The following is a 20,399-nucleotide window of genomic DNA, read 5'->3' on the forward strand; positions in this document are numbered from 1 at the left end:
CCTATCCCTGGGTGACCGACTGGGTTGGGGACAGACAGAGAAGACCTCTGGCACCCCAGGGACATGAGGGAGGGGACAGTAAGGGATTGGTGACTGGTTAGGACAGAAATCAAAAGATCGGACCGTGCCAAGATGGGCGCAGGGGAGAGGTGCCACAGCAGAGTGACGCCGGCGAGGGCCACGTCCCCAAACGGAACAGCTTTGCCTTGGCTTTGTGAGCCCAGCCCAGGCCCTGCACCCGGGCCTGGCTTTCCCCAGGGATTTTCTGCCCCAGCAGCAATTTTCGTTTGCCCGGCAGTGCCTTTTCCAGGTGAGGCCACAGCAGCTGGCAGTCCATGAGCCAAACACCGGCTTTCAGTGAGAGACCGCTCCAGCCCTGGCTCCACATCGTGGCGTCCTCGCCCCTGCCCAGCCACCCTCCCTGGTGACCCTGTGCTTCCCTGGCCTCTCCGGCTGGCCTATGTGTGCCGAACTTCACTGCCACAGTCCCTAAGAGTGTGATTCCCAAGTTGTGCCGGACGGGATGAGCCGAGGACACGCTGCTGGCAGGCAGGCAGAGGCAGGACATCACTCAGCTGCTGGCACACGGGCAGAGCATCCTTCAGCCGCCAGCCCAGGGACCGCCGTTTGCCTTTAGCATTTCAAAGTGACGGGAAATCGAAGGTTCGCAGGCCGCAGCAGTCCCAGCGGTGGGAGCAAACAGCCCCGCTGCGCTGCGGGTGAGAGCCAGGAGCCTGCCCACAGCGAAGGGCCACGGGCGGGTACCAGGTCTTGTCCCGAGTTGGGGTGAAGATGAAGTGGCCCATGATGCAAACCCCGAAGCGACAGGTAAAGGGGTTTAATTTGTTACAAGGGGGAAACAATCAATGAAAAGTAACCAAAAGTCCCAATATAAATAAAATAAAATAAATACATAACCAGAAGAAAATGGCATTTTATCTAAAGAGCCAGCCCCCAGCTTGCTCCCCCAGCACCCCGAGGGCAGTGCAGCCACGAGGTGCCCGATGACGGGACCCCTTTTCCCAGAAGGCAGCCGGAATGGTCTCTGCTGATGTGTCCAACCTCAGGCTGCCAGCGGGAGCGTTGCCCTCTGTGCCCTGCCCATGCCGTGCCGGGTGTTCCCAGCCACAGGTGACCCACCGCAGGGCACGGTGCGATGGGGGCCCGTCCTCGGCTGTCAGCACAGCTGCCCAGGGTCACCGAGGTGCCCTGTCGTGGTGGCTCCGGGACATGGCCCAGCTTTGGTGCGAGGGGCGGGAGGTGGGAGGCAGCTCCCCCGGGATCCCGTCCTGCTGGGCAAGGGCTGGAGGGGGACCGGGCACAACCACAGCTGTGCCCACGTCGAGTCCCGCCAGGGAGCAGAGGCCAAGCTGGAACCGCCGGGTTTGTCCTTCCCTCCTCCCGGCAGATTTCCACCAAACACAGAATTTACCTTCCCAGAATGCGTGATCCCTGGGAAGCCAGTGTGGGTGACAGAAGCTGCTGGTGCCACCATGCAGGAAGGGCAGCCACCACCCGCGACCAGCAGGGCTTGGGGACGAGTCTTGTAGCAGCCTTCGCACATCTTTTCCTTTTGTTCTGTCTCTCCCACCAGCAACACCAGGAGAACACCCCATCCCCAACACCGCGACCTGCAAGAAAGGCCATTCCTGCTGCAACCACGGCAGCCCGAGCAGCCAGCCCCTGCCCTGCGGCCGGGCGATGGATGGTTCCTCGCGCCACCTGGCAGCTCGGAACTTGTCCTTACACCCCAAATACCTGCCACGGTCCGGCATCATATAAAGGTCTTTGGCCTTTAACATTCAAAACACAGCAGGGAGCCGGCGGTGGTGCGAGGGGGCAGCAGGCGCCGTGCAGCCCCTGCCCCAGGGACCCCGCACCCATCCATGGCTGGGGAGCCACCGCGCACCATGACGTGTCCGTCCGGGGACAGCAGGAGAAAGACCTGTCCCACATCCCACCTACCCGTGTCCCTCGGTCACGCAGGTCCCTCCTCTAGTAACAAGGAAAGAAGCCGATGCACTTTTCTGCATTGAAAACATTTATTTTACAACAGTGGTTTCAGATAACTTAGCAATCTTTATTTTAGTTTATATTCAGACATACAATACACAAATTACCATGCTAAAACATAAAATAATTCCTTCTGCCGTAACTGCGTGTATGTACAGGAGTTCAGTAGTATCGAGTGTTACAATCCACAGAGTTCAGACAGCCACATCTACTTACATACAAGTCAAAGTATGGTCCTTTAGTAACATAACAAAATATATATATGTCTATATTATAATTGTTTTTCAGATGCATTTATACTTCGATTGTGGTGGGGTTTGGTTTTGGTTTTTTTACAATTTTTTTTTTCTTTTTTAAAGATGGGCTCCCCCCCCCCCCCCCCCCCGAGTTGAAGTGCAGTGCAAACACAGAGCGCGTTCTCTTCTGGCGTCCTCAGCTCCCTCAAGCTTTGTGAAAAGGCCAACACAGCCAAACCCCACGATGAATTACTTAGTTCAGGGCCTTGCTCACATGCAAAATGAACATAAACCGCCTCAGATGGCGGCAGTAACACAAACTGAACTGCCCCCAGCCAGCTGCGGGGGAGCGAAGGTGGGGACACACGGAAGGGAGGAATGACGGCGGTGGGCTCGGACACAGCCGGTGTTTGGGACGTGCAAACCTCAGAGTTCATCCACCTGACGGACACCAACAACTTCAAGCGTGCAGCGCTGCCCTGTTTGCGCCCTGAAGCAGAACCCCCGTTCCGTGTGTCGGGGAGCAGCCCCGCAGGACAGCCCGGGCAGGGCCGGCGGTGGCTCTTCCCCCTCGCACTGAAGGGGTTTGGTGCTCACACAGGCGCCGGCCAGTCGTGCCTTTACACACACCACCACCTAACTCCATCTTTTAAGACTTGCAATAACTCCAAATCTGCCTGAGCCCCACCCACGAGCACCGTAAGTCGAGCGACCAACATAGACGCCGCAAGCGCGCCACACTGTGCACACGAGCTCACTGCTGCACGGGGGGAAAGACCCTGGCAGCAGGTTGCTCCTCCTGTTCAAACAGCACAGCTCTCCCCCCTGTACTACCCCTGTATTTATACAACAGGATCCTTCCACCGATGCCTTCGCCGGTCGTTTCGCCTGACAGGTGGTGTTTGGTTTTTCCTGCAGCCGAAAGGGAAAAGCACAGCTCCGGACACACGCAGCTCACGCCTCCACTTGCCTGGCTGAGAGCTCCCAGCAGTACTTTGAGCCAAATTCCACGGTTTTACCACCAAAGAAAAAACAGCAGCAAATACTAGGTGCACACCTGTTGTATAAATATATACATATGTGCATATATACATACATACACACACATGATGTTGCAACCCAAAGCCTACAGCGTGGGTTTGGACCTTGCTCTGTGAGCTCAGCGCGTCCCACTTCGGAGAGTACAACATGATGAAAAGCAGCGTAAGGAAAAAGAACCCCAAATCAACATGTTCTCCCACACCTCTAGCGATGAGCACATCGACCACATTTAAAACACCCCACGGAGCAGCCTGCACGAGTCCGAGTCATTCCAGAGACGGCCCCTGCCCTCATTACCGCTGGGTTTCCCTTCCTTCCTCCGAAGGAAAGCTGGAGCAGGCAATGCCTGGCTCCGGCTGGAGGGGCCAGGGACAAGGGGCAGCTCGCAGAATTCAAGTAGATCGGTAAATTTTTGGAAAAGTATGACAAGCAACCGCTCACAGATGGCAAGAGTACACCCACACGGCTGGCTGGGGGGGGAAAGGGAGCAGAGGAGACAACAGCACTTGAGAATGAATGGCCATTTTATATAACAGCTTCCTCTATACATATACATATATATATATATATCACCACCAGAAATTCCCAGCGTCTATCCTTTTAACAACAAAATTAACTGTGCATGAAACATTGGCATTTGATTTTCAAACGAAGGTTTGTCTTCCAGATTTATGGCATTTGGCTTGTGCAAACGTCAAAAGACAGGCAGCTTCCCTCGCGCAGTTTCCTCTTGTAAAGAACGCGTCTTCTTGGAAGGAAACGGGAATTTCAGTCTCGCCAAGTCCCAGACAGCATGTAAGCCTCCCAACGCAGCACGTGGAGTGGACCACAGTTCTTGCAGGACTTGAACACTGACAATTTTCCTGCCACCTTGTTCGCTATCGGTTACATTTCTTCCGAGATATTTTAAGCAGTTGTTGGTGTAATGATACACTACAAACTAGATGATTTCCACTATAATACAGAGAAGCGGCATCAAATGATTAAGCTTGTTAAATTTATACCGACCTTACGCTATGAACAATTGTACTGGGGGGGGTTACGTTTCAGTGCTGTAAGATTAACACGTATTTAAAGAGCATCCAGAATTATTAACATGAGGTGGGGGCTGTGAAAGCCTCCCTGGCCACCCTGCAGGAGTCGTCTGTTAAACAGGACGCCAATATCCAGTTGCGTCGGGTACAAAAAACCTGCGGCACAAACACATTTCCGAAATTACCTGGAAATGTCAAGAACACCGAAGGGCACCGGGCAGACCAAGGGCACAGACTAGCTGAGACAAGCGGGTACCCCCCTCAAGGAGTGCACATGGTACACCTGCTCTGATATAACCCCCCCAAGCACACCGGCGTCCCTCTACGCAACGCCACACAACCGCTTTATGGATGGGACAGGACTATCCTCCCCGTCAGGCTCCTGCCCTGCTTACACCCGCTGTGTCCACAGGCTGACACGGAGGGGTCAGACACCTGTATCCCCCGATGGCGGTGCTGCTGCGGGACACGGTGTTTCTCCGCATCGTGCGCCCAAGCCTTCCTCCTCGGTGTTTCTGGTCAGACTGCAGGCTGTGCTCACCCAAACCTCACAGAGCGTCACATTGTAAGAACACTATGAGCACTAATATCTAAAGCAGTTTAAAAATATTACAAATCTAAAAATAAGTCTGAAAGGTAACATGGCTCTAAAACATCACTGCGTGGGACCAGCAGAAATCTACACCCTATCGGACGCCACTGAGGTTTACATAAACAAATTTATATACAGATAAATATTTTAAGAATTTCCTACAAACGTCACTAACAAAATGAAACTGGCATTTAACGGGTGCAATGCCCCTTCATTCACTTCAAGTGAAGCGTATGATTTGTTGTACTACAGTGTGCTGGGGATCTCCCCATCCCCGGGAAGGAAGGATGGGCGCCGGGTCCAGCACCACCTCCTCCTCCAGCAGCCCCACCGCGGCCAGGAGGGATGGTACCCGAGCGCACTCGGCAGCTCTGTGGCAGCTCCTCACCTGAAGCTACCAACAGCTCTCCACGCAACACAGCTCAGGAATAAAGTCAGTGGTCCCTAACACCAGCCAGAGGAAGCTCTTCAGATCACTCACCCCAATCCTCCTCCTCATCAGGAGGAGCCGCAAGCGCCAAGAGAATCGGTGCTGAAGAGGTTCGATGAGCTAGATGGAAGTGGCCAAACTACGGAAACTGAGGTCTCAGGCAACTTGTAAAAAATGATACAACTTTTAACAAACAAACAAACAAACAAAATCAAAGCTCAAGTTTTCATTCTGGCAACACGCTGAACAGAGATCAACAGTGCTCAGGTTTGATTTCAGAAGGAAACATTCTGCACGTAAACCAGGTAACGGGCTGTGGTGCCGGCAATGCCACGCTGCTGCAGCTCCAGTGAGGACGGCGCAGCTCCGTCCGCCCGAGCTCAGAACTGCTGAGTGATCTTCTGCACCAGACTTTTAACCGCTATTTCCAATACAACTTTGCATTTACTAGGATTCAACTTGGCCATTTTGAAGTGCAACTCATGGTACAGCCCAGGATACTCTTGTACCTTACCGACAAGAGCAGAAAAAGAAGAGGGCATTAACCTACTTATCACACAATTCTTGTTTTAAAGCAGCAACGTTTGAATGGCTTTCTTATATAGCTCAAGAACTGCATTAATCAATAACCTTACATACAGAGATTAAAGAGTAACATGGGTGAACTTAAAGCAGTTTCAAAACCCATGAATATTCATCTAAAAACGTTGTTTCCCCATCATTCCCTGTAATGGGGATCTCAGAGTAGTTTCCCTTGGAGCATCTAACGTCGTTCTGGCATGTAACAGCACACAGGCTAATTTCCTAGTCACACCCCACCCACAGAACAACCGAAAGGAAAGCAGTCTCTCAAACTCATCCCTTGCCAAGCAAAGAACTAAACCAACAGATTTATCCTGGATGTCACCTTTTCCCAAACAGCACGGAACACGGGTAGCGGTACCGCCTCTGGCTCTCGTTTGCTGCCCACAATTCGGTTCCAACATCAGGAGACTGCAGAGCGACTCCAGGGGTGTTACACGGAGCCACAACCTCCCGCCAGCCTTCCTAGTTCAGTGGATGTAGCCCAGAGGGGTTATGAAATAAGAATATAATTCCAAATTAACACCGACGACCAGCCCAGAGCATCAGGGGTCACAGCTGCTCCGCAGTGGAGCAACCACCGAAACCGGCTTTGTGCCACCCATCTGAACGAACATGGGGCCACACGGTGTAACTAACTACAGCATGCAGGGCAACAGCCGCCTCATTCTACCAAGTCACTCCGATCAACTATGCTCATCTACAAAGCCAAAAAATCCCTAACTCTTTTTATTTATTTTTACCAAGAACCTAATTTGCACAGATAAGGGCGATTTTAACCAGTGAGTTTTTAGGGGACACAGCCTGCAGATACTCCAGCATGCAATTCAGCATCAAGAACAGGCTTCAGGCAAAATCTACAAGGACGCCCAATGTGACATTAATTTTTTAAGCCTAAAAATTGCTCTTCATTCCAAGGGGTCAAACAAAGACTTTAATTGAAGAAGGACCTCAAGCCAAATCATCCATGACTGTCCTCAAGACCACCCATGAGAGTTTGCCAGACCGAAAGAGTTAAAAGTATCTTCCAGTAAACCACGAAGTTTCAGGTCTAAAACAATGACTGACAAGGAAGAAATGACTTAACTGTGCTGCTGAAATCCAGCCAGTGAATTAAAAGTAACATTTCTTTCTGAATTTTCAGGACCCGATGTGGCAACAAAAGCAAGCTTATTTGCAACAAGCTCACATGCAGGCAACAATCATGTGCTCGTACCAACCGCTACTGGAAAGCCTGATTTTGCAAATGTCCCTCACTTCACATTGAGACCATACTGAGGACATTTTGTTCTACCCAGAACGTTTAACATGGTTTCACAGCAGATTTTACGTGCTCCATCATTTCAAATCACACAAAGATAGCGTGAAAATATAATCAGAACGATTCTCTGGCAGGAAAGTCCCTTCCTTTTCTGGTAGTTCTCTTATGGACCGACCGGGCTTTACCCCTTCAAAAGTAACACCGGGGTCTTACAGGAGAGCAGTGCACAGTGGCTGTAAACAGCCTCTCGACAGAAACAGGTGAAAAACAGAAAGGGGAGACGGGGGATACAAAGCACAGTAGAGGCATTGTGATATAAAACCATAAAGATCAAAACGAAATTGTAAATAACCATTAAAAGTGCCAAGTGTAGGTCCTCTGGTAGCTGTTCTAGATCCTGACTCTGTATCGTCTAAAGCAGGATTATTAACAACAAAATATACCAGCAATTCAGCAGCTGCCTAAAACGCCTTTTTAAATAAACCACAGTTTCTAGAGCAGTGTTCAAATATGATTTGGTTTCAACATAGTACAGGAAACCTTTCAATGGTTTCCCCACAGTTGTTCCGAGGAAAAGAAAAACACTGGTGTAAACAAATCTAAATGCAAGACAATATGCAAATTCTACAAAGCAAACACAAAGAAAGGTGTTTTGTTCTTAAAAAATCCATTTAAGCACTCCGCAAGCATCTTCATGAGAAAATTAAAGGGCTAGTGTATTACAAAAGCTTTAAAAAAAGACATGTAATATCCCATTTGTCTATTAAAACCTCAAGGTTTTAGAACAAGTTTTTAAAACCCAATTATTTTCTTTAAACATTTATGCTGTTGCCTACTGTCTGCATTTTACCCACTTGCTTATGAAAACCAATTAACCAGTTTCACTCTAAGATTCTCAGGCATTCAAAAAAAGCTGCACTATTTGGTCTTTAGCATTTCAGGACAACGACTGAACTTAAACCAAAACAGAATTGTGCTTGAAGTTAAAATCCCACTGCCACCACCAAGTAAGCCCATTCACAGTTGCTTTTGTGGCAAACTACAGTTTGCGGTTACATTGTCACCGAAGATCACCTTACACACAAAGAGCTGTTCAACAATTTACTGTTCAAAGATCGGAAACTCTCCCTTTTTTTTTTTTCCAAGGTAGATTTATTTAAGCTGAAAACCAGCATTAGAGAGAACTCCAGCTCTGCAGGATTGGCATTTTTTTTGGTTCTTGGCTTTGTAAACTTGCTTAGATAACAATCAGGAATCGAAGGAAGAATAAAAGAATTGGTTTGTTGCACTCAAGTGAAAATCACAAACTTTTAAAGGTCTTTGACAGCTCAGCTGTACGGAAGAACGGTGGCTTCTTTTAAATCTCATTTTTAGGCCAGTACCACTGCTTAAAATGCAGAATGTCTCCATCACACTGATATTGTGACAACTCAATACATTACACCACAGACAGTTAACATAACTCCATACATGCTATAAAAAAAAAAAAAGAGATGGGGTGGGGTGGGGGGAAAAAAAAGAAAGGAAACAAATAAGACCGTAGCTAAACTGCTTTAAATACTGCATGCTACAGCACTTCATGTATCATCAAGATACGACACTGAGAGGTGACAAAAGGCTGAAGGGATTACAAAATATTTTCGGCAGGTTGGAAAGCTGCCTTCTTACTGTGGCAGAATTATTCCCCCTCCCCATTCTCTACGTCTAATGTTCATGATTCTAGTGTTGAGTTGGCCATGTATTTTTTTTTATCCATTCTAATTACAGTGTTTCCTTAACTTAATTAAATCCGTCAGTGTGGTAGCTGGGGTGAGAGTCAGCTGTGAGCTGGGTTGTCTCTGTGGCTGATGCTGGCTGTATCACAATAGGTGCGTCTGAGGCCTCTGGAAAGCGAAGACAAAAGTCTTAGCACATCAAGGAAAAGAAACAGCGTCGTATGTTTTGGTAAGCAGAAAGTTACATCTCCCTACAACACTCTGATAATGTAATTTTATGCTCCTCTAAGAGTATGATGTTAATTTACTGGTTTCCAGTCTGCACACAGTACCACTAGGCTCAACTCTACATGTGGAACATGCAGCACTTACACCCACAAGGCTCTCCAGTTTGTCAAATGATCAGAACAGCGTTGCACCCTCATCCTCATACATCAGAGGATCAGATCAGAACAGACCAGTATCAGAGACAGCTGGCAGGGCAGCAGCCTTACCCTTTGGGTGAGAGCCCTTTCCCAGCCACACTGGTCTGGCTGGCACGTTACCCAGCACTGCGGGACGGAGGCCAGACGATGGTCACCAACCACTCCGAAGCTAGTCACACCAAGTTCAGTGAAGACCCTCTGGGTGTTTTCAGCAACTCTTACCCCTGGTGTCAGCGTTACCCCCCTAACTCTTGTCCCACCGCTATTCCCTGACCATCACCTACAAGCCCCGCGCTGATCTCTACACAAGAGCTGCTCCCAACCAAGCGCCCAGTCCGAGACCGACGGTCATTCCAGAAAGCTCACAGCGTTTCTACCTACCCCTTTCATCTGACTGCAACTGTGCCTCCAAGTCCTCTGGAGAAACGTAGTATTCCTGCTCTTCCCCTTCAGGAGGTTTAGGTTTACACTTCCCACAGCAACAATTACAGCAGCAGCACAGACAGCAACAGCAATAGCAGCCCGTGATGAGCCCACAGAACACGAACAAGGCCTGCAGAGGACACAAGGCAGAAGAAATATTCAGAACCTGTGCCTACCGCAGCAGGACCACGGTGTTTGTGACACTCAGGTAGGGAAACTGGAGACCAAATGTGGAACAATGCAGAGACACAACTTCCGAGCTACAGTTTTATAGTTCCTCACCAAGATATTTTTAAAACCATGTGTGAAACTGGCTACATTTTACACTGAGGTGAATACTGCCAACCTGGTTTACTTGGAAGAATTCCTACAGTTTAGGTTTAAGTGGGCTGTTCTGCTATACCTGGAAGAAGATATAGGTCTAAGGAGTGCCTCTGTATTAAAATCCTGTGGTGCAAGGGTTTAGGACAGATTGTAGCTTGCATAAAAATAATCCCGAAAAAGATTTACACCAGCTAGCTGACACACAGGTGGTGATGTACCTACAGCAGGGACGTCATCCCACCCAAGGCTGCAGGCACGGCTGCAAGGCTCACCACACCGAAGTTCGGGGCACTGAGGTTAGATGCGACCCATACGTGAGCAACGCACCTCAAAGCCAGCCAAGTCTGCCAGGGGCTTGTCACAGTGTCAGCGGGCAAAATTTATAATTTTCATATAGGTCCCTGTGCAATCGTTTGGAAAAAATAGTTTTAAAGATGGCAAATCAGCACAGTGATATAACTACTCTCTTACTGCAGGGGAATTGAGAGATGGAGACAACGCTGGTAAAGGTTAGAAAAATGAACCCATGAAATGAAATGTCAAGACTAGGAAAATATTTTCATCAGCCATAAAGCACTGTGAACAATGTCATGTCACTGAAGAAGTCAGCTGCTGCAGTTAAGGTTTCATACTTCAGTTTCACAGTCGTGCCGTCTTTTACTTATTACGTTCGCTCCAAGCAGAGCAGCCCGAAACGCAAAAGCCTGGACAATTTCAGCATGAGAAACGGGTAATGTACAAGGTAGAGGGCTTTTTCACCTTTGAGTAAATGAGGTGTTTTTAAAATGTATTACTTAAAAAAGACCGAAGCATATTACGCTTAAAAATAATTCCAAGTCCAGTGAAATGGAGTAATTCCTTGGTACTGGCAGCAGATTCCTAGAAGGCATCTGTACAACAGTTCTCACACCTCCTGCACACATGCAGTACCTTCTAACAGCTTTTTGCACACATTTGTGAGGAAACGTGAGCTTGCAGCGTAGTTCTGGTATAGTGCTGACACTCTCCTGCACAACAAACAAGGATGGGTAAGCGCTGAAGAAGTGGCATTTGTTCGGGGTAGCCTCCGAGGAAGTTGTAAGCATACTTCTGAACGGATCTCCCGCGTGAGCTCAGGTTCACAGTCAGGACTTCTTTTGCAAAATCATTTTGCCAAAAATTTAGCAGAAAACACAAAGAGAATACACCCCAAAGCCTCATCACTTTTAAATCCACTAGAAAGGTCCAAGTTTCTTTCAGCAACCTAAGTCTGGCTTACTAGGCCTGTATCACTCAAAGAAAATAGAAAAATTCCACTGAACCAGAAGCTGCCACACAGTAAGAGAAGCTTAATTAGCAGGTGTCAGAAATTCAGCAATTTCCAAAAGAAAAAAACCCCACAATTATCAAATGGAGCTCTCTAAGAGTTTTAAATGCCAATCCAGAATAACTTCTCTTTGCACTTTTATTTACCTTTGCCCACCAGCTGGAGAGCACGAAGTATGTGTTCACATTTTCTTCACCAAACTGCTCTGCCACATAGAGACCCAGGGAACCATACTTATCATAAATGTTTCGCTTTGTGGCATCGGTCAATATGGCGTGTGCATTATTGATCTCTTTAAATTTTTCTGCTGCCTCTGGATTATCAGGGTTTTTATCAGGATGATATTTCAATGCCAGTTTCCTGCAGAAAGAATAAGAGACGGTTATAGATTAAAAACTGGGATTTGGGTTTCTGGGTTTTTTTGGTATTTTTTTTTTTTTTAATTCCATAGCCTATCACTCAAGGCAGACTTTCAAGTTCCAGTTGGTTTCCTTCATCTGTGATTCAACTTCCCTGATGATTCTCCTTTAGATGATAACAAAAGGCTGCAGCAGTGCCGAGCTTAGTTCACAGGATTGACTTCAGACTGTTGGATTTGGCCCTCAGAAATCCAAAGGAAAAAAGACAGACATTGAAGAAAAGTAGTACTCCTCTTTTTTTTTTTTTTTTTTTTACCCCTTACTTCCAGCAATTTCCACCAATAAGTTTTGCTCCTGCTAAAGCAAAGACCAAGCTAACAGCAAAAAGACACACCAGAAGTCTAAGTATATAGTACCAAAGACAAAATAAAAGCAAGCTGCCACAGCTAATCTGCAGCGTCTGAACACAAAAATAGAATAGACAATCACATGTGGTTAATTTGCCAATTCCTCTGCAGGAACAAAGTACTTTTCAGTTCAAGGCTTGCTAGAACAGAAAATGCTTCAGAGTTTTGAGACATCAGGAAATCACAACGTACCTCCCTTAATCATGCTAGATCTCTCAGAACTAAACGACAGCAGTTTACAGTCCCCAGAGGTCTCTGAACTAGCACAAAAAGATCAGATTAGGCATTGATAAATTTTCTAGTTCTGACACAGCCCAGGCTATTTCTAGAAATCAGTAGAAATAAGTGGCCAAACACCTCCTTATAAACAGAAAAAATGTACTCCCAAGTAGAAAAACAATACAGTATGCCAAGAGTTCTCCTCCACCAAAAAGGTATTTGTCCTCCTACAGAAACCTGCCCCAAAGTCTGCTATTTGAGAAATACACAGAAGCCTGCAGATGTTTACGCATCTCAGTTTTGCAGTAGGGAAAATATTCAGACATACATAAAATAAAGGTTTGTGCAAGCACACATTCGGATGTGCATGCAAGTATATTGCAGTGGTCAAACAATAAATTGAGTGAAACGTTCAAACTGTGAATGATGCTGTTCGGGTAAATAACATCCACGGCTGCCACTAATGCCACAGCCTCAGCGAGGACTGAAACAATCACCGATTTTATAATTGGAGGGAAATTGTATAAACCTAGAAAGGGCTTAGCTACCGTTGGGCGCAATAGAAAACTATTTTTCATTTCCCCATTTCCTACAGGTACACAAACCCCATGCCCCCCAGGCCAGCAAAGGATGTTCAAACAGAGTGAAAGCAAAAGACGGTCAGTCCAACTTCTGTGAAGGAGCAGCTGAGGAAACAAGATTCGATGAAGGTTCAGGTAAGTACGAAACAGCTACTTTTCACCCTAGGATCCAGCTGAGTCATTCCTCCAAAGGAAAAACTGTTGTAGTCTTTCCCCTGCAAGAAGGTAAAATTATTTTCCAGTTGCCAAGGCTTGAGGATTACAGATTCAAGCTTCCACTTCAAGGTTTTAGGAAGACACAGCTAATTTCGGAGAGTCCGTGCACCCTGTTTATTCATACATTTCACCATGCAGTTGCCATCAGTATTAAAATGTAACTTTGAAAGGGAAAAAGTTCTGGTAAATGTTAAAGTCTAAAAGAAAACAACTTTGAAAAAGAAGAGTATCCTCATGTAAAGATTACTGCTGACCCCTAGTGTAACGTTAAATACATTGTCACTTGTCAAACAGTCTGCAGGACCCTAGCTCGTGCTTAAGGTGAAACAATGGCATTTAAGCCAATTTGGGGGGAATGTGGAAAGGGGGAATGTTACAGGACTCTTCCTTTTCTTTGTTGTTGTTTTTATTTATCAGTATGAAGCCACTTCACGTGTCTAACTTTTCCAGAAAAGAAAAAAAAAAATCCGTTTTTTAAAATAGTAACTCCACACAGAGTAAAAAGTTTTGAATTCATTTCTAGAAAAAAAGGCATTGTTGATACTCAAGTTTTTATCCTTATTTGCACCTTTAATCTACACCTCACTGTGCCAGAATTGGAATTGATGAACAAAAGGGCAGTACTGCACAGCTGTGGTCCCTGAGCCAGCCACAAGGCTACGTAACATGGAGAATTTAACTGATCACAGACTTAAAAACTCTGTTCAACTTCATCTAAAGACCTTTTAGAATGATACTGCGTATTTGAGAATTTAACTTACTAGAGAGGCAAGATGTAAATATTTAACAGCACTTACATACAAAGCCTAGGTGTGTTTTCACACCAATTTTTGCAAGAAGCAACCATATTTTCACCTGGTCTTCTTACACGTTTTTTCTTCCAAAAGGTTTAAGCAAACCAAGGCAAGCCTATACATAAACAGCCCATCTGCTGAATGCTTAATTAAAGCTATTTGTGCTATTTGGGCAACAGGTGTAAAAACTTGAACCTTTACCTGTATGACTTTTTGATATCATCTGAAGTGGCATTCTTGTCCAACCCCAGCACGTGGTATAACGATTCCCCAGAGGTAGAGAGCGAACGTTGCCTCTGGTCTGCCATCTCGAACTAACCTGAAAAGAGAACTGGCCCCTGCCAAAAAAAGATTAAGAAACGCTTAAACAAAGAAGAACACGGGTCTCATGAATCAAATCATCCTTAGAAACAGAGTTTGCATGTGAAAATCCATCTTTTATAAGGTTTAAATGTGCTTTGTAAAGAAAAGGCTCTTAACACGTGGAAGTTTAAAAGTTACAAAACTCAGTGAATTATCAGTGAAAACAACTATTACATTGCCAGCACAGCAGGCAGCTCAGAGTCACTACTGTATACACTCTTCTTTCCAAAAACACCAAACCAACAGCTAAGGTATAGCTACGTACTACGTAACATCCCTAAAGCTACTCCATCTTCTTTCATAGTATTAAAATAACTCACTTGTGATAATACCTATAGAAACTTGACAGCAGAGGGGTTGCTATTACATGGAAGCTGCCTTTTTGCACCAGGCTTGCACAGGGGTAAATGATTTCATTCGCATTTTCAATTGCAGACATGCTGTTACATTTAAAATAAAAAAAAAACCAAACCCAAACCCCAATCTCCACGCACCTCCCAAGACCCCAGCCTCCCACCTTACCACTGACACTAAGTCAAGCAGAATCCTTTAGACAAATCCAGGGTGAGCAGGCCTGTACATCCCACTGGGGAAGAGGAGACGCCCGCCCACTTAGGAGACCTCCGCGCTCATCGGAAGGCGCGGATCAAACATTTAACATGTACCGTAATTAAAATCACGCTACTTGAACATGGATTAACCCCCTGCTCCCAAACCCAACGTGCCAGCCCCCAGAGGCGTCCCCTGTGCCATGCCAGGGGCGGGTATGGAGTGTCCCCTCACACCTTGAGCAGCTTAGCATCTGCCATTCTTTAGCTGCAGAACTGCCGCAAGGATGAGCATCCCGGACTATTGGCTATTTTTGGATTATGTCATTACAGTTAGCCTACACCAGATTATGTAGTCTTTGAAAAAGATATTTAAAGCCCCGGACTTTTCTAATTTAACTCTTTATCTTGTATAACAAAGTTAGTAACTTCAGCTTTTAAAAGGTTCCATGGAAGGAACGCTCCCAGGCTCCGTACCCTGCCCTGCCCGGTTCCCGGTGTGACCATCACACACAGCACCATTCTGTTTGTACCAGCACCGGGTATCTCCCTGCCTCCACAAGTGTGACTAGGTGGCAAGGATGTGGACAGAGACACCACAACTCTCTTGCTCCATCAGAGCCTACTGTTAATTACCCTGTCACATCTGGCCGCCCCAGCTTTACATCAGTCCAACCCTGGACACTAGTCCAGTTCCTTCAGGTGGAATACGCCGGTTAAACTACTAAACACTCATCCAATTTCCTTCAAAAAGTCTTTGGCAGCTCTGGTAAGTTTAATTAAAAGCTACCTAATAAGGAAGCTATAAATTATTAACAATAAAAGGTGCTTTGCCTGAGAATTCAGAATATACCCCGAATCTGGAAGGTGAATGTGCGGGTAGGGAAGGGAAATCTTTCCCTTTCTTTCAAAAGGATCTGGCTCAGCTACCAGAAGCTTTGGTTACAACAGGAAAATCGCCGAGTTGCTGCAAGACACAACACAACTCATTCACTTGGGCACAATCTGATTCACCAAAAGTAAAAAAAAAAAAAAACCAACACAAAAAGTCAGAAAAGAAATCCTCCATCCAGGAGGAAAACACCAGGCACAACCCTCTGCCTTCTCCCTTCTGCAGCTACGGGTCAAGCTGGCCGCAGGCTCCCAGCCCCCCCCACCCCAGCAGTCCCAGTGCTGAGGTCAAAGACCTATGATCCTGACGTCTATCCGGTAATCTAGCTAATCACACAGGGCTGCTCCGGCGCTGCCCCGGCATCGGCTCCTGCTCCCCCGCCACCACCACCACCCGCAGCCTCCCCAGCAGCTCCCCACCACGCCGGCACTGCGCCCTGCCACTGCGCCCGCCACGGGAAGGGTGTCTGTCCCGACTCCTCGCCAGCGACCAGTGGGATTCATCTGAAGTCACAGGGGGGAGCATCCCAGTTGCGATTTGGCACGTTAATTTAGCTCTTCCAAAGAGGGCATATTGCCTCACGCTGGAGCTTCCAAGGTGTTACGAACACTTGCGTTGCTTTAAAAGCCTGTAGCTCTGTTTTAAGCAGAACAAGCTTCCTTCGACACCAATCCAATGTGCCCTCGGCGCACAGATGCTGCAGATCACAGGTATACACCATGTTCTGCTTAATAACATCTCCACTGTTAAATTAGGGCCAATTTATTATATAAAAATTAATTCAATTTGATCCAGGTGATATCTATCAGTCTGCAGGCTGCCTGTCAAGGATAAAGGCAAGCACAGGAATAAAAGTCCACACTGCTGCAATCTTTAATCGCTTCAACCTGAACAGCTCAGGCTGTCTGGAGTTGGCTGTAATGGGGTGTTGGCATTTATTTTTCAAAATGGGTATGAAATGGACACGCTGCCCTTGGCAGAAGAGTGGAAGACGAGGTGGTAATGGGAATTCAGCTGGGAAGCTTGTTATTTAAGGGAACAGAAGCGTATTATTACTAGGAATGCAACCTTTGGCATTTCAAATATGAAACAGAATAAAGGTGAAAGTTTTTTACGTTCAGAGTGCTTCATAAGCCAGGATATGATCTATCCTACTGTTTTCACAAGTGGCTCTAATTCACAATACTGAAAGCAGCTCTGTATTTTTAAAAAGTGTTGTATTCAGCAGCAACAAGCCATCTGCTACACATTCTAACCGAGCAGGATGCCCTGAAGAGGTTTCTCTGGAAAGCTCTGAAGAAAGGTAATCCCCTGGATTAAACAGCACAGTTTTTAACCACCTGTGTACCGGAATATCCTGCATTAGCCAGCTTCACCAGAAAACACAACAGTTTTCAGCATGACCAGGTAAGTATAATTGGTACCACTGTGCTGAAAAGACTTAGATTAAACCTGACAGGTTATATATGGAAGCCAGCCTTAACGTTTTAAATACATCAATGGTAAATTGAACCTTAGAAAGACTAATTTTCTTTTTATCTTCCCAAAAGCAGCCTATCAAGTTTCCTGAAACTGGTGATATCTTAGTTTCTGCCAGGTCTGCTGTCCCTTTTGTAAATTGTATTTAACTCCTTAAAATGGCAAACTATTATTACAGCCAAGAGAACTGAATAGTTCTCTGCCAGTTTAGGGAATTAAACACCCACAGAACATCCCAGTGAATGCCAACCCCAAAAAGGGTGGCAGTAGCCCCGGTGCATGGAGGGAGGGCTGGAACTCCAGCTGACCCCACTGCAAGATGCTGCAAAGAACTGGACGGGAAGGGGGCAGCGAGGGGGGACCAGTTTTTCCAAGGAAACATGCCCAGCTGTGCGCCAGGACAGAGCACGGAGGTTACCGACAACACTCACGCAGGGAGCAGACGCTCTTAATGACACCGAATCACATCCCTGCTGGACAGAACCGCCTTGTAGCAGCAGAGGGATGCAGGGCTGATTTGATGCAGGGTATCAACAAAATTTCAGTCGTTCACATCCAAAAGCAGCCTAGCAGCGGATCTTTTCACTTCGCTGCATTAAGTATTTTTTGTGAACAAACCTCTGGAAACCCTAAAATACCAAGTTGCCTAAAATATCACTTTTCACACTTCCCATTAATTCTGTACGTTTTCCCACGTCTGTGAGAAAGGCACAGCTGCCCACCTGACTGCTCTTGAATGGAGTTACGGCTGCTCAGTGCCACTGATGGAAATCAGAAGGGGCAGAGGAAACCAAAAAATATTAACTCAAAAATACTACTACAGCAGGACACTGGGGTCCAATCTTCACCAGAATTTTGAATGTTCTTAATAGCTGTACATTCCTAAGTTTAAGTTACTGTAAAAGGCAGGGCAGGGGGGATAAATCACACCATGCACCAATGCACAGACCTTTACACGTGCTGTTCACAACAATTTTAGTGAAGTGTTTATCTGCAATGTAGGGAATCTGCCTGTCAACAGTTGTTTCAAAAAGTGAAATCCCGCTTTAACAGACAAAATCCGCCACCTCCTAACCCAGTAAATGATACTTACCCACTGCACACGGGATAACAGCAGGTCATTAACCTCAATGGATACCCTCTATCCAAACTGCACATTTGCAAACGAGTTTGGTTGAAACCAGATGAACAAACCAGCTTCCCAGTCTTTCCATACGTAGCCAGTAACACAGAGAACAGAGAAATCCCCGAAAGGGACAAACAAGAAACAAGAGGAATGAGAAAGACAAACTCACAGCCATGTTGGACAGAAGCGGTGGGCTGCTGCCCCAGCACAGCCCAGCACCACCACAGCACCAACCCTGCAAGTGTCTTCAGCACAAGCTATCCGTAACATTGCCAAGCTCTCTGCAATTGTGGTTTGAAAGAGCATATTAGCGGATGATTAAAGAGCCTAGTTTGGAAATGATGTTTTGCCAGCTCTTAACAAAAATTACGTCTAGTTGATGCTTTATTATACAACTTCAGGAAGCGCTGGAGTATTTTAGGAAAGATTTGTATGCCGCGAAGCATTTCTGGTTACTGACTACATGGTAAAATATAATGCCAATTAAATTTAAGATTACTACCTTTTCAAAGATTTCCAGTGCAGAAAAATAACTATAGGTATTAATCTTCAACTGAACTATCTCAACCAGTGTTTACTAGTAAAAGTCTAAATAAAAACACCAAGCCAGAAAACACTTCAGTAAATACTGATTTATCACCAAAGCAAAGCAGCACCACTGGCCTCTGCATCCTGTCTGTCTGTCTCAGATTCATTTAGAGTCATTCTCACAATCTGGTATTTTTCAAGGGTGAAAAAGAAATAAAATCATTTTTAAAGGGGAGACAGAGGGGAAAAAACCCCAACCAACAAAGATTGTATTATCAAGAAAAATACGAGTCCTTTTAAGCTTGGCTTCATGAGGTACTAGATATTTTTATAAGGAACTTTGTTTCCTCGGCATTACTTTACATTTAAATGAGTAGCTACCAGAAATCAAAAAAATACAGTACTCACCTGGTGTCGTTTGAATACTCTAAGGTAAGTGGTAACAGCCTCCACACACCTCTAAAACTGAATCTCCTAAAGACAAAAAAAAAAAGCAAATCATTTGTTCAATAGCTCTTACGTTGAGGGCTTATTACAAAATTATCATCACATTATTTTATTCTAACAATCCTTCGTAATATGCTAAAGACAGGAAAGATAGAAGGTTACATTTTTGTTATTTCATTTCCATACTTATATAGAATTTTCACTTAAAGCAAGTAAGTATTGAAGCCACCGGGAGCGTGGGGGCACACTGCCGTCTGGGTGCATTGAGCGGGCACACACCTTCCTCCAACACGCTCAGGGGCATTGGCGAACACGTTTTAAAGGCTGCATTTAAGCATTTTCATGATGCTTCCACTCAAATGCCACCTTGATGTGAAAGTCCAGAGTAAAACACAAGTCTTTTTACGATCCAAAATATTTTATACTACAGCAAGTCTCCACAATGTAAATACTTATCTTTAGAATGGATTAGCTGTCGAAGTAAGTTAGAAATATAAATTCAAGGGCTCTCTGCTTTTATCTGCAGGTTCAGCCTCTTTTCCCAAACCTTTTCCCATGCGGAAGACGCACACTTATCTCAAAGATACGAGCTGCACAGAAACTCTAACAACCGTTATCTGTTTAAGACTTGGGACTTTTTCAACTTGGGCATTTGTGAAATATCTGTACTTAAAACAAGAGAAGTGTGTTTTCCAAGCCTTGATAGTCTGCAGCATTGTGAGAGTGCGTGCTACAGAAACTGAACCGACGCATTCCCCCGACACACTGCCGGGCTCTGGCACAGGGCACAGGGAGCCCCATGCCGCAGCCCAGAGCGCCTTCGTGGTGCTCACACACCTTTGTGACATTCAAAAGTCATTTTTTAATGTATTTATTTCAATAGAAAGAACAGTATCGCTGCTACAGCACCTTTCTTCACAAGTTATGCACAGCACCGCCACCAAGATGAAGCAGACGTGCAAAAGCACGGAGCAGTGGAATGCCACCGTGCCGTTCCTAACACCACTCCACCCGGCAGCAGAACTGGTTCGTGGAACTTAAAACTGCACAACAATACC

General features: G+C 45.9%; 1 protein-coding gene across 8 annotated transcripts in view; it reads right to left on the reverse strand.

Annotated features, from left to right (window-relative positions):
• Nucleotides 1–3,796: 3,796 nt before the first annotated feature.
• DNAJC5 (DnaJ heat shock protein family (Hsp40) member C5) overlaps nt 3,797–20,399 on the reverse strand; it is a 32,852-nt gene continuing 16,249 nt past the window's right edge. For 4 of the 8 annotated variants that reach the window (XM_055722238.1, XM_055722240.1, XM_055722241.1 and 1 more), the window contains 6 exons: nt 19,303–19,368; nt 18,334–18,446; nt 14,160–14,296; nt 11,529–11,742; nt 9,711–9,882; nt 3,797–9,072 (listed from right to left, as the gene is read on the reverse strand). In XM_055722238.1, the coding sequence (XP_055578213.1) occupies nt 8,969–9,072; nt 9,711–9,882; nt 11,529–11,742; nt 14,160–14,266 (597 nt within the window). In that variant the 5' untranslated portion in view covers nt 14,267–14,296; nt 18,334–18,446; nt 19,303–19,368 and the 3' untranslated portion in view covers nt 3,797–8,968. The remainder of the gene's footprint in view (nt 9,073–9,710; nt 9,883–11,528; nt 11,743–14,159; nt 14,297–18,333; nt 18,447–19,302; nt 19,369–20,399) is intronic. The other 4 variants (XM_055722237.1, XM_055722239.1, XM_027813507.2 and 1 more) reach the window with 1 other exon arrangement.

The sequence above is a fragment of the Falco cherrug genome, chromosome 10, assembly GCF_023634085.1.
Source record: "Falco cherrug isolate bFalChe1 chromosome 10, bFalChe1.pri, whole genome shotgun sequence".
In the NCBI taxonomy this organism is placed as follows: Eukaryota; Metazoa; Chordata; class Aves; order Falconiformes; family Falconidae; genus Falco; species Falco cherrug.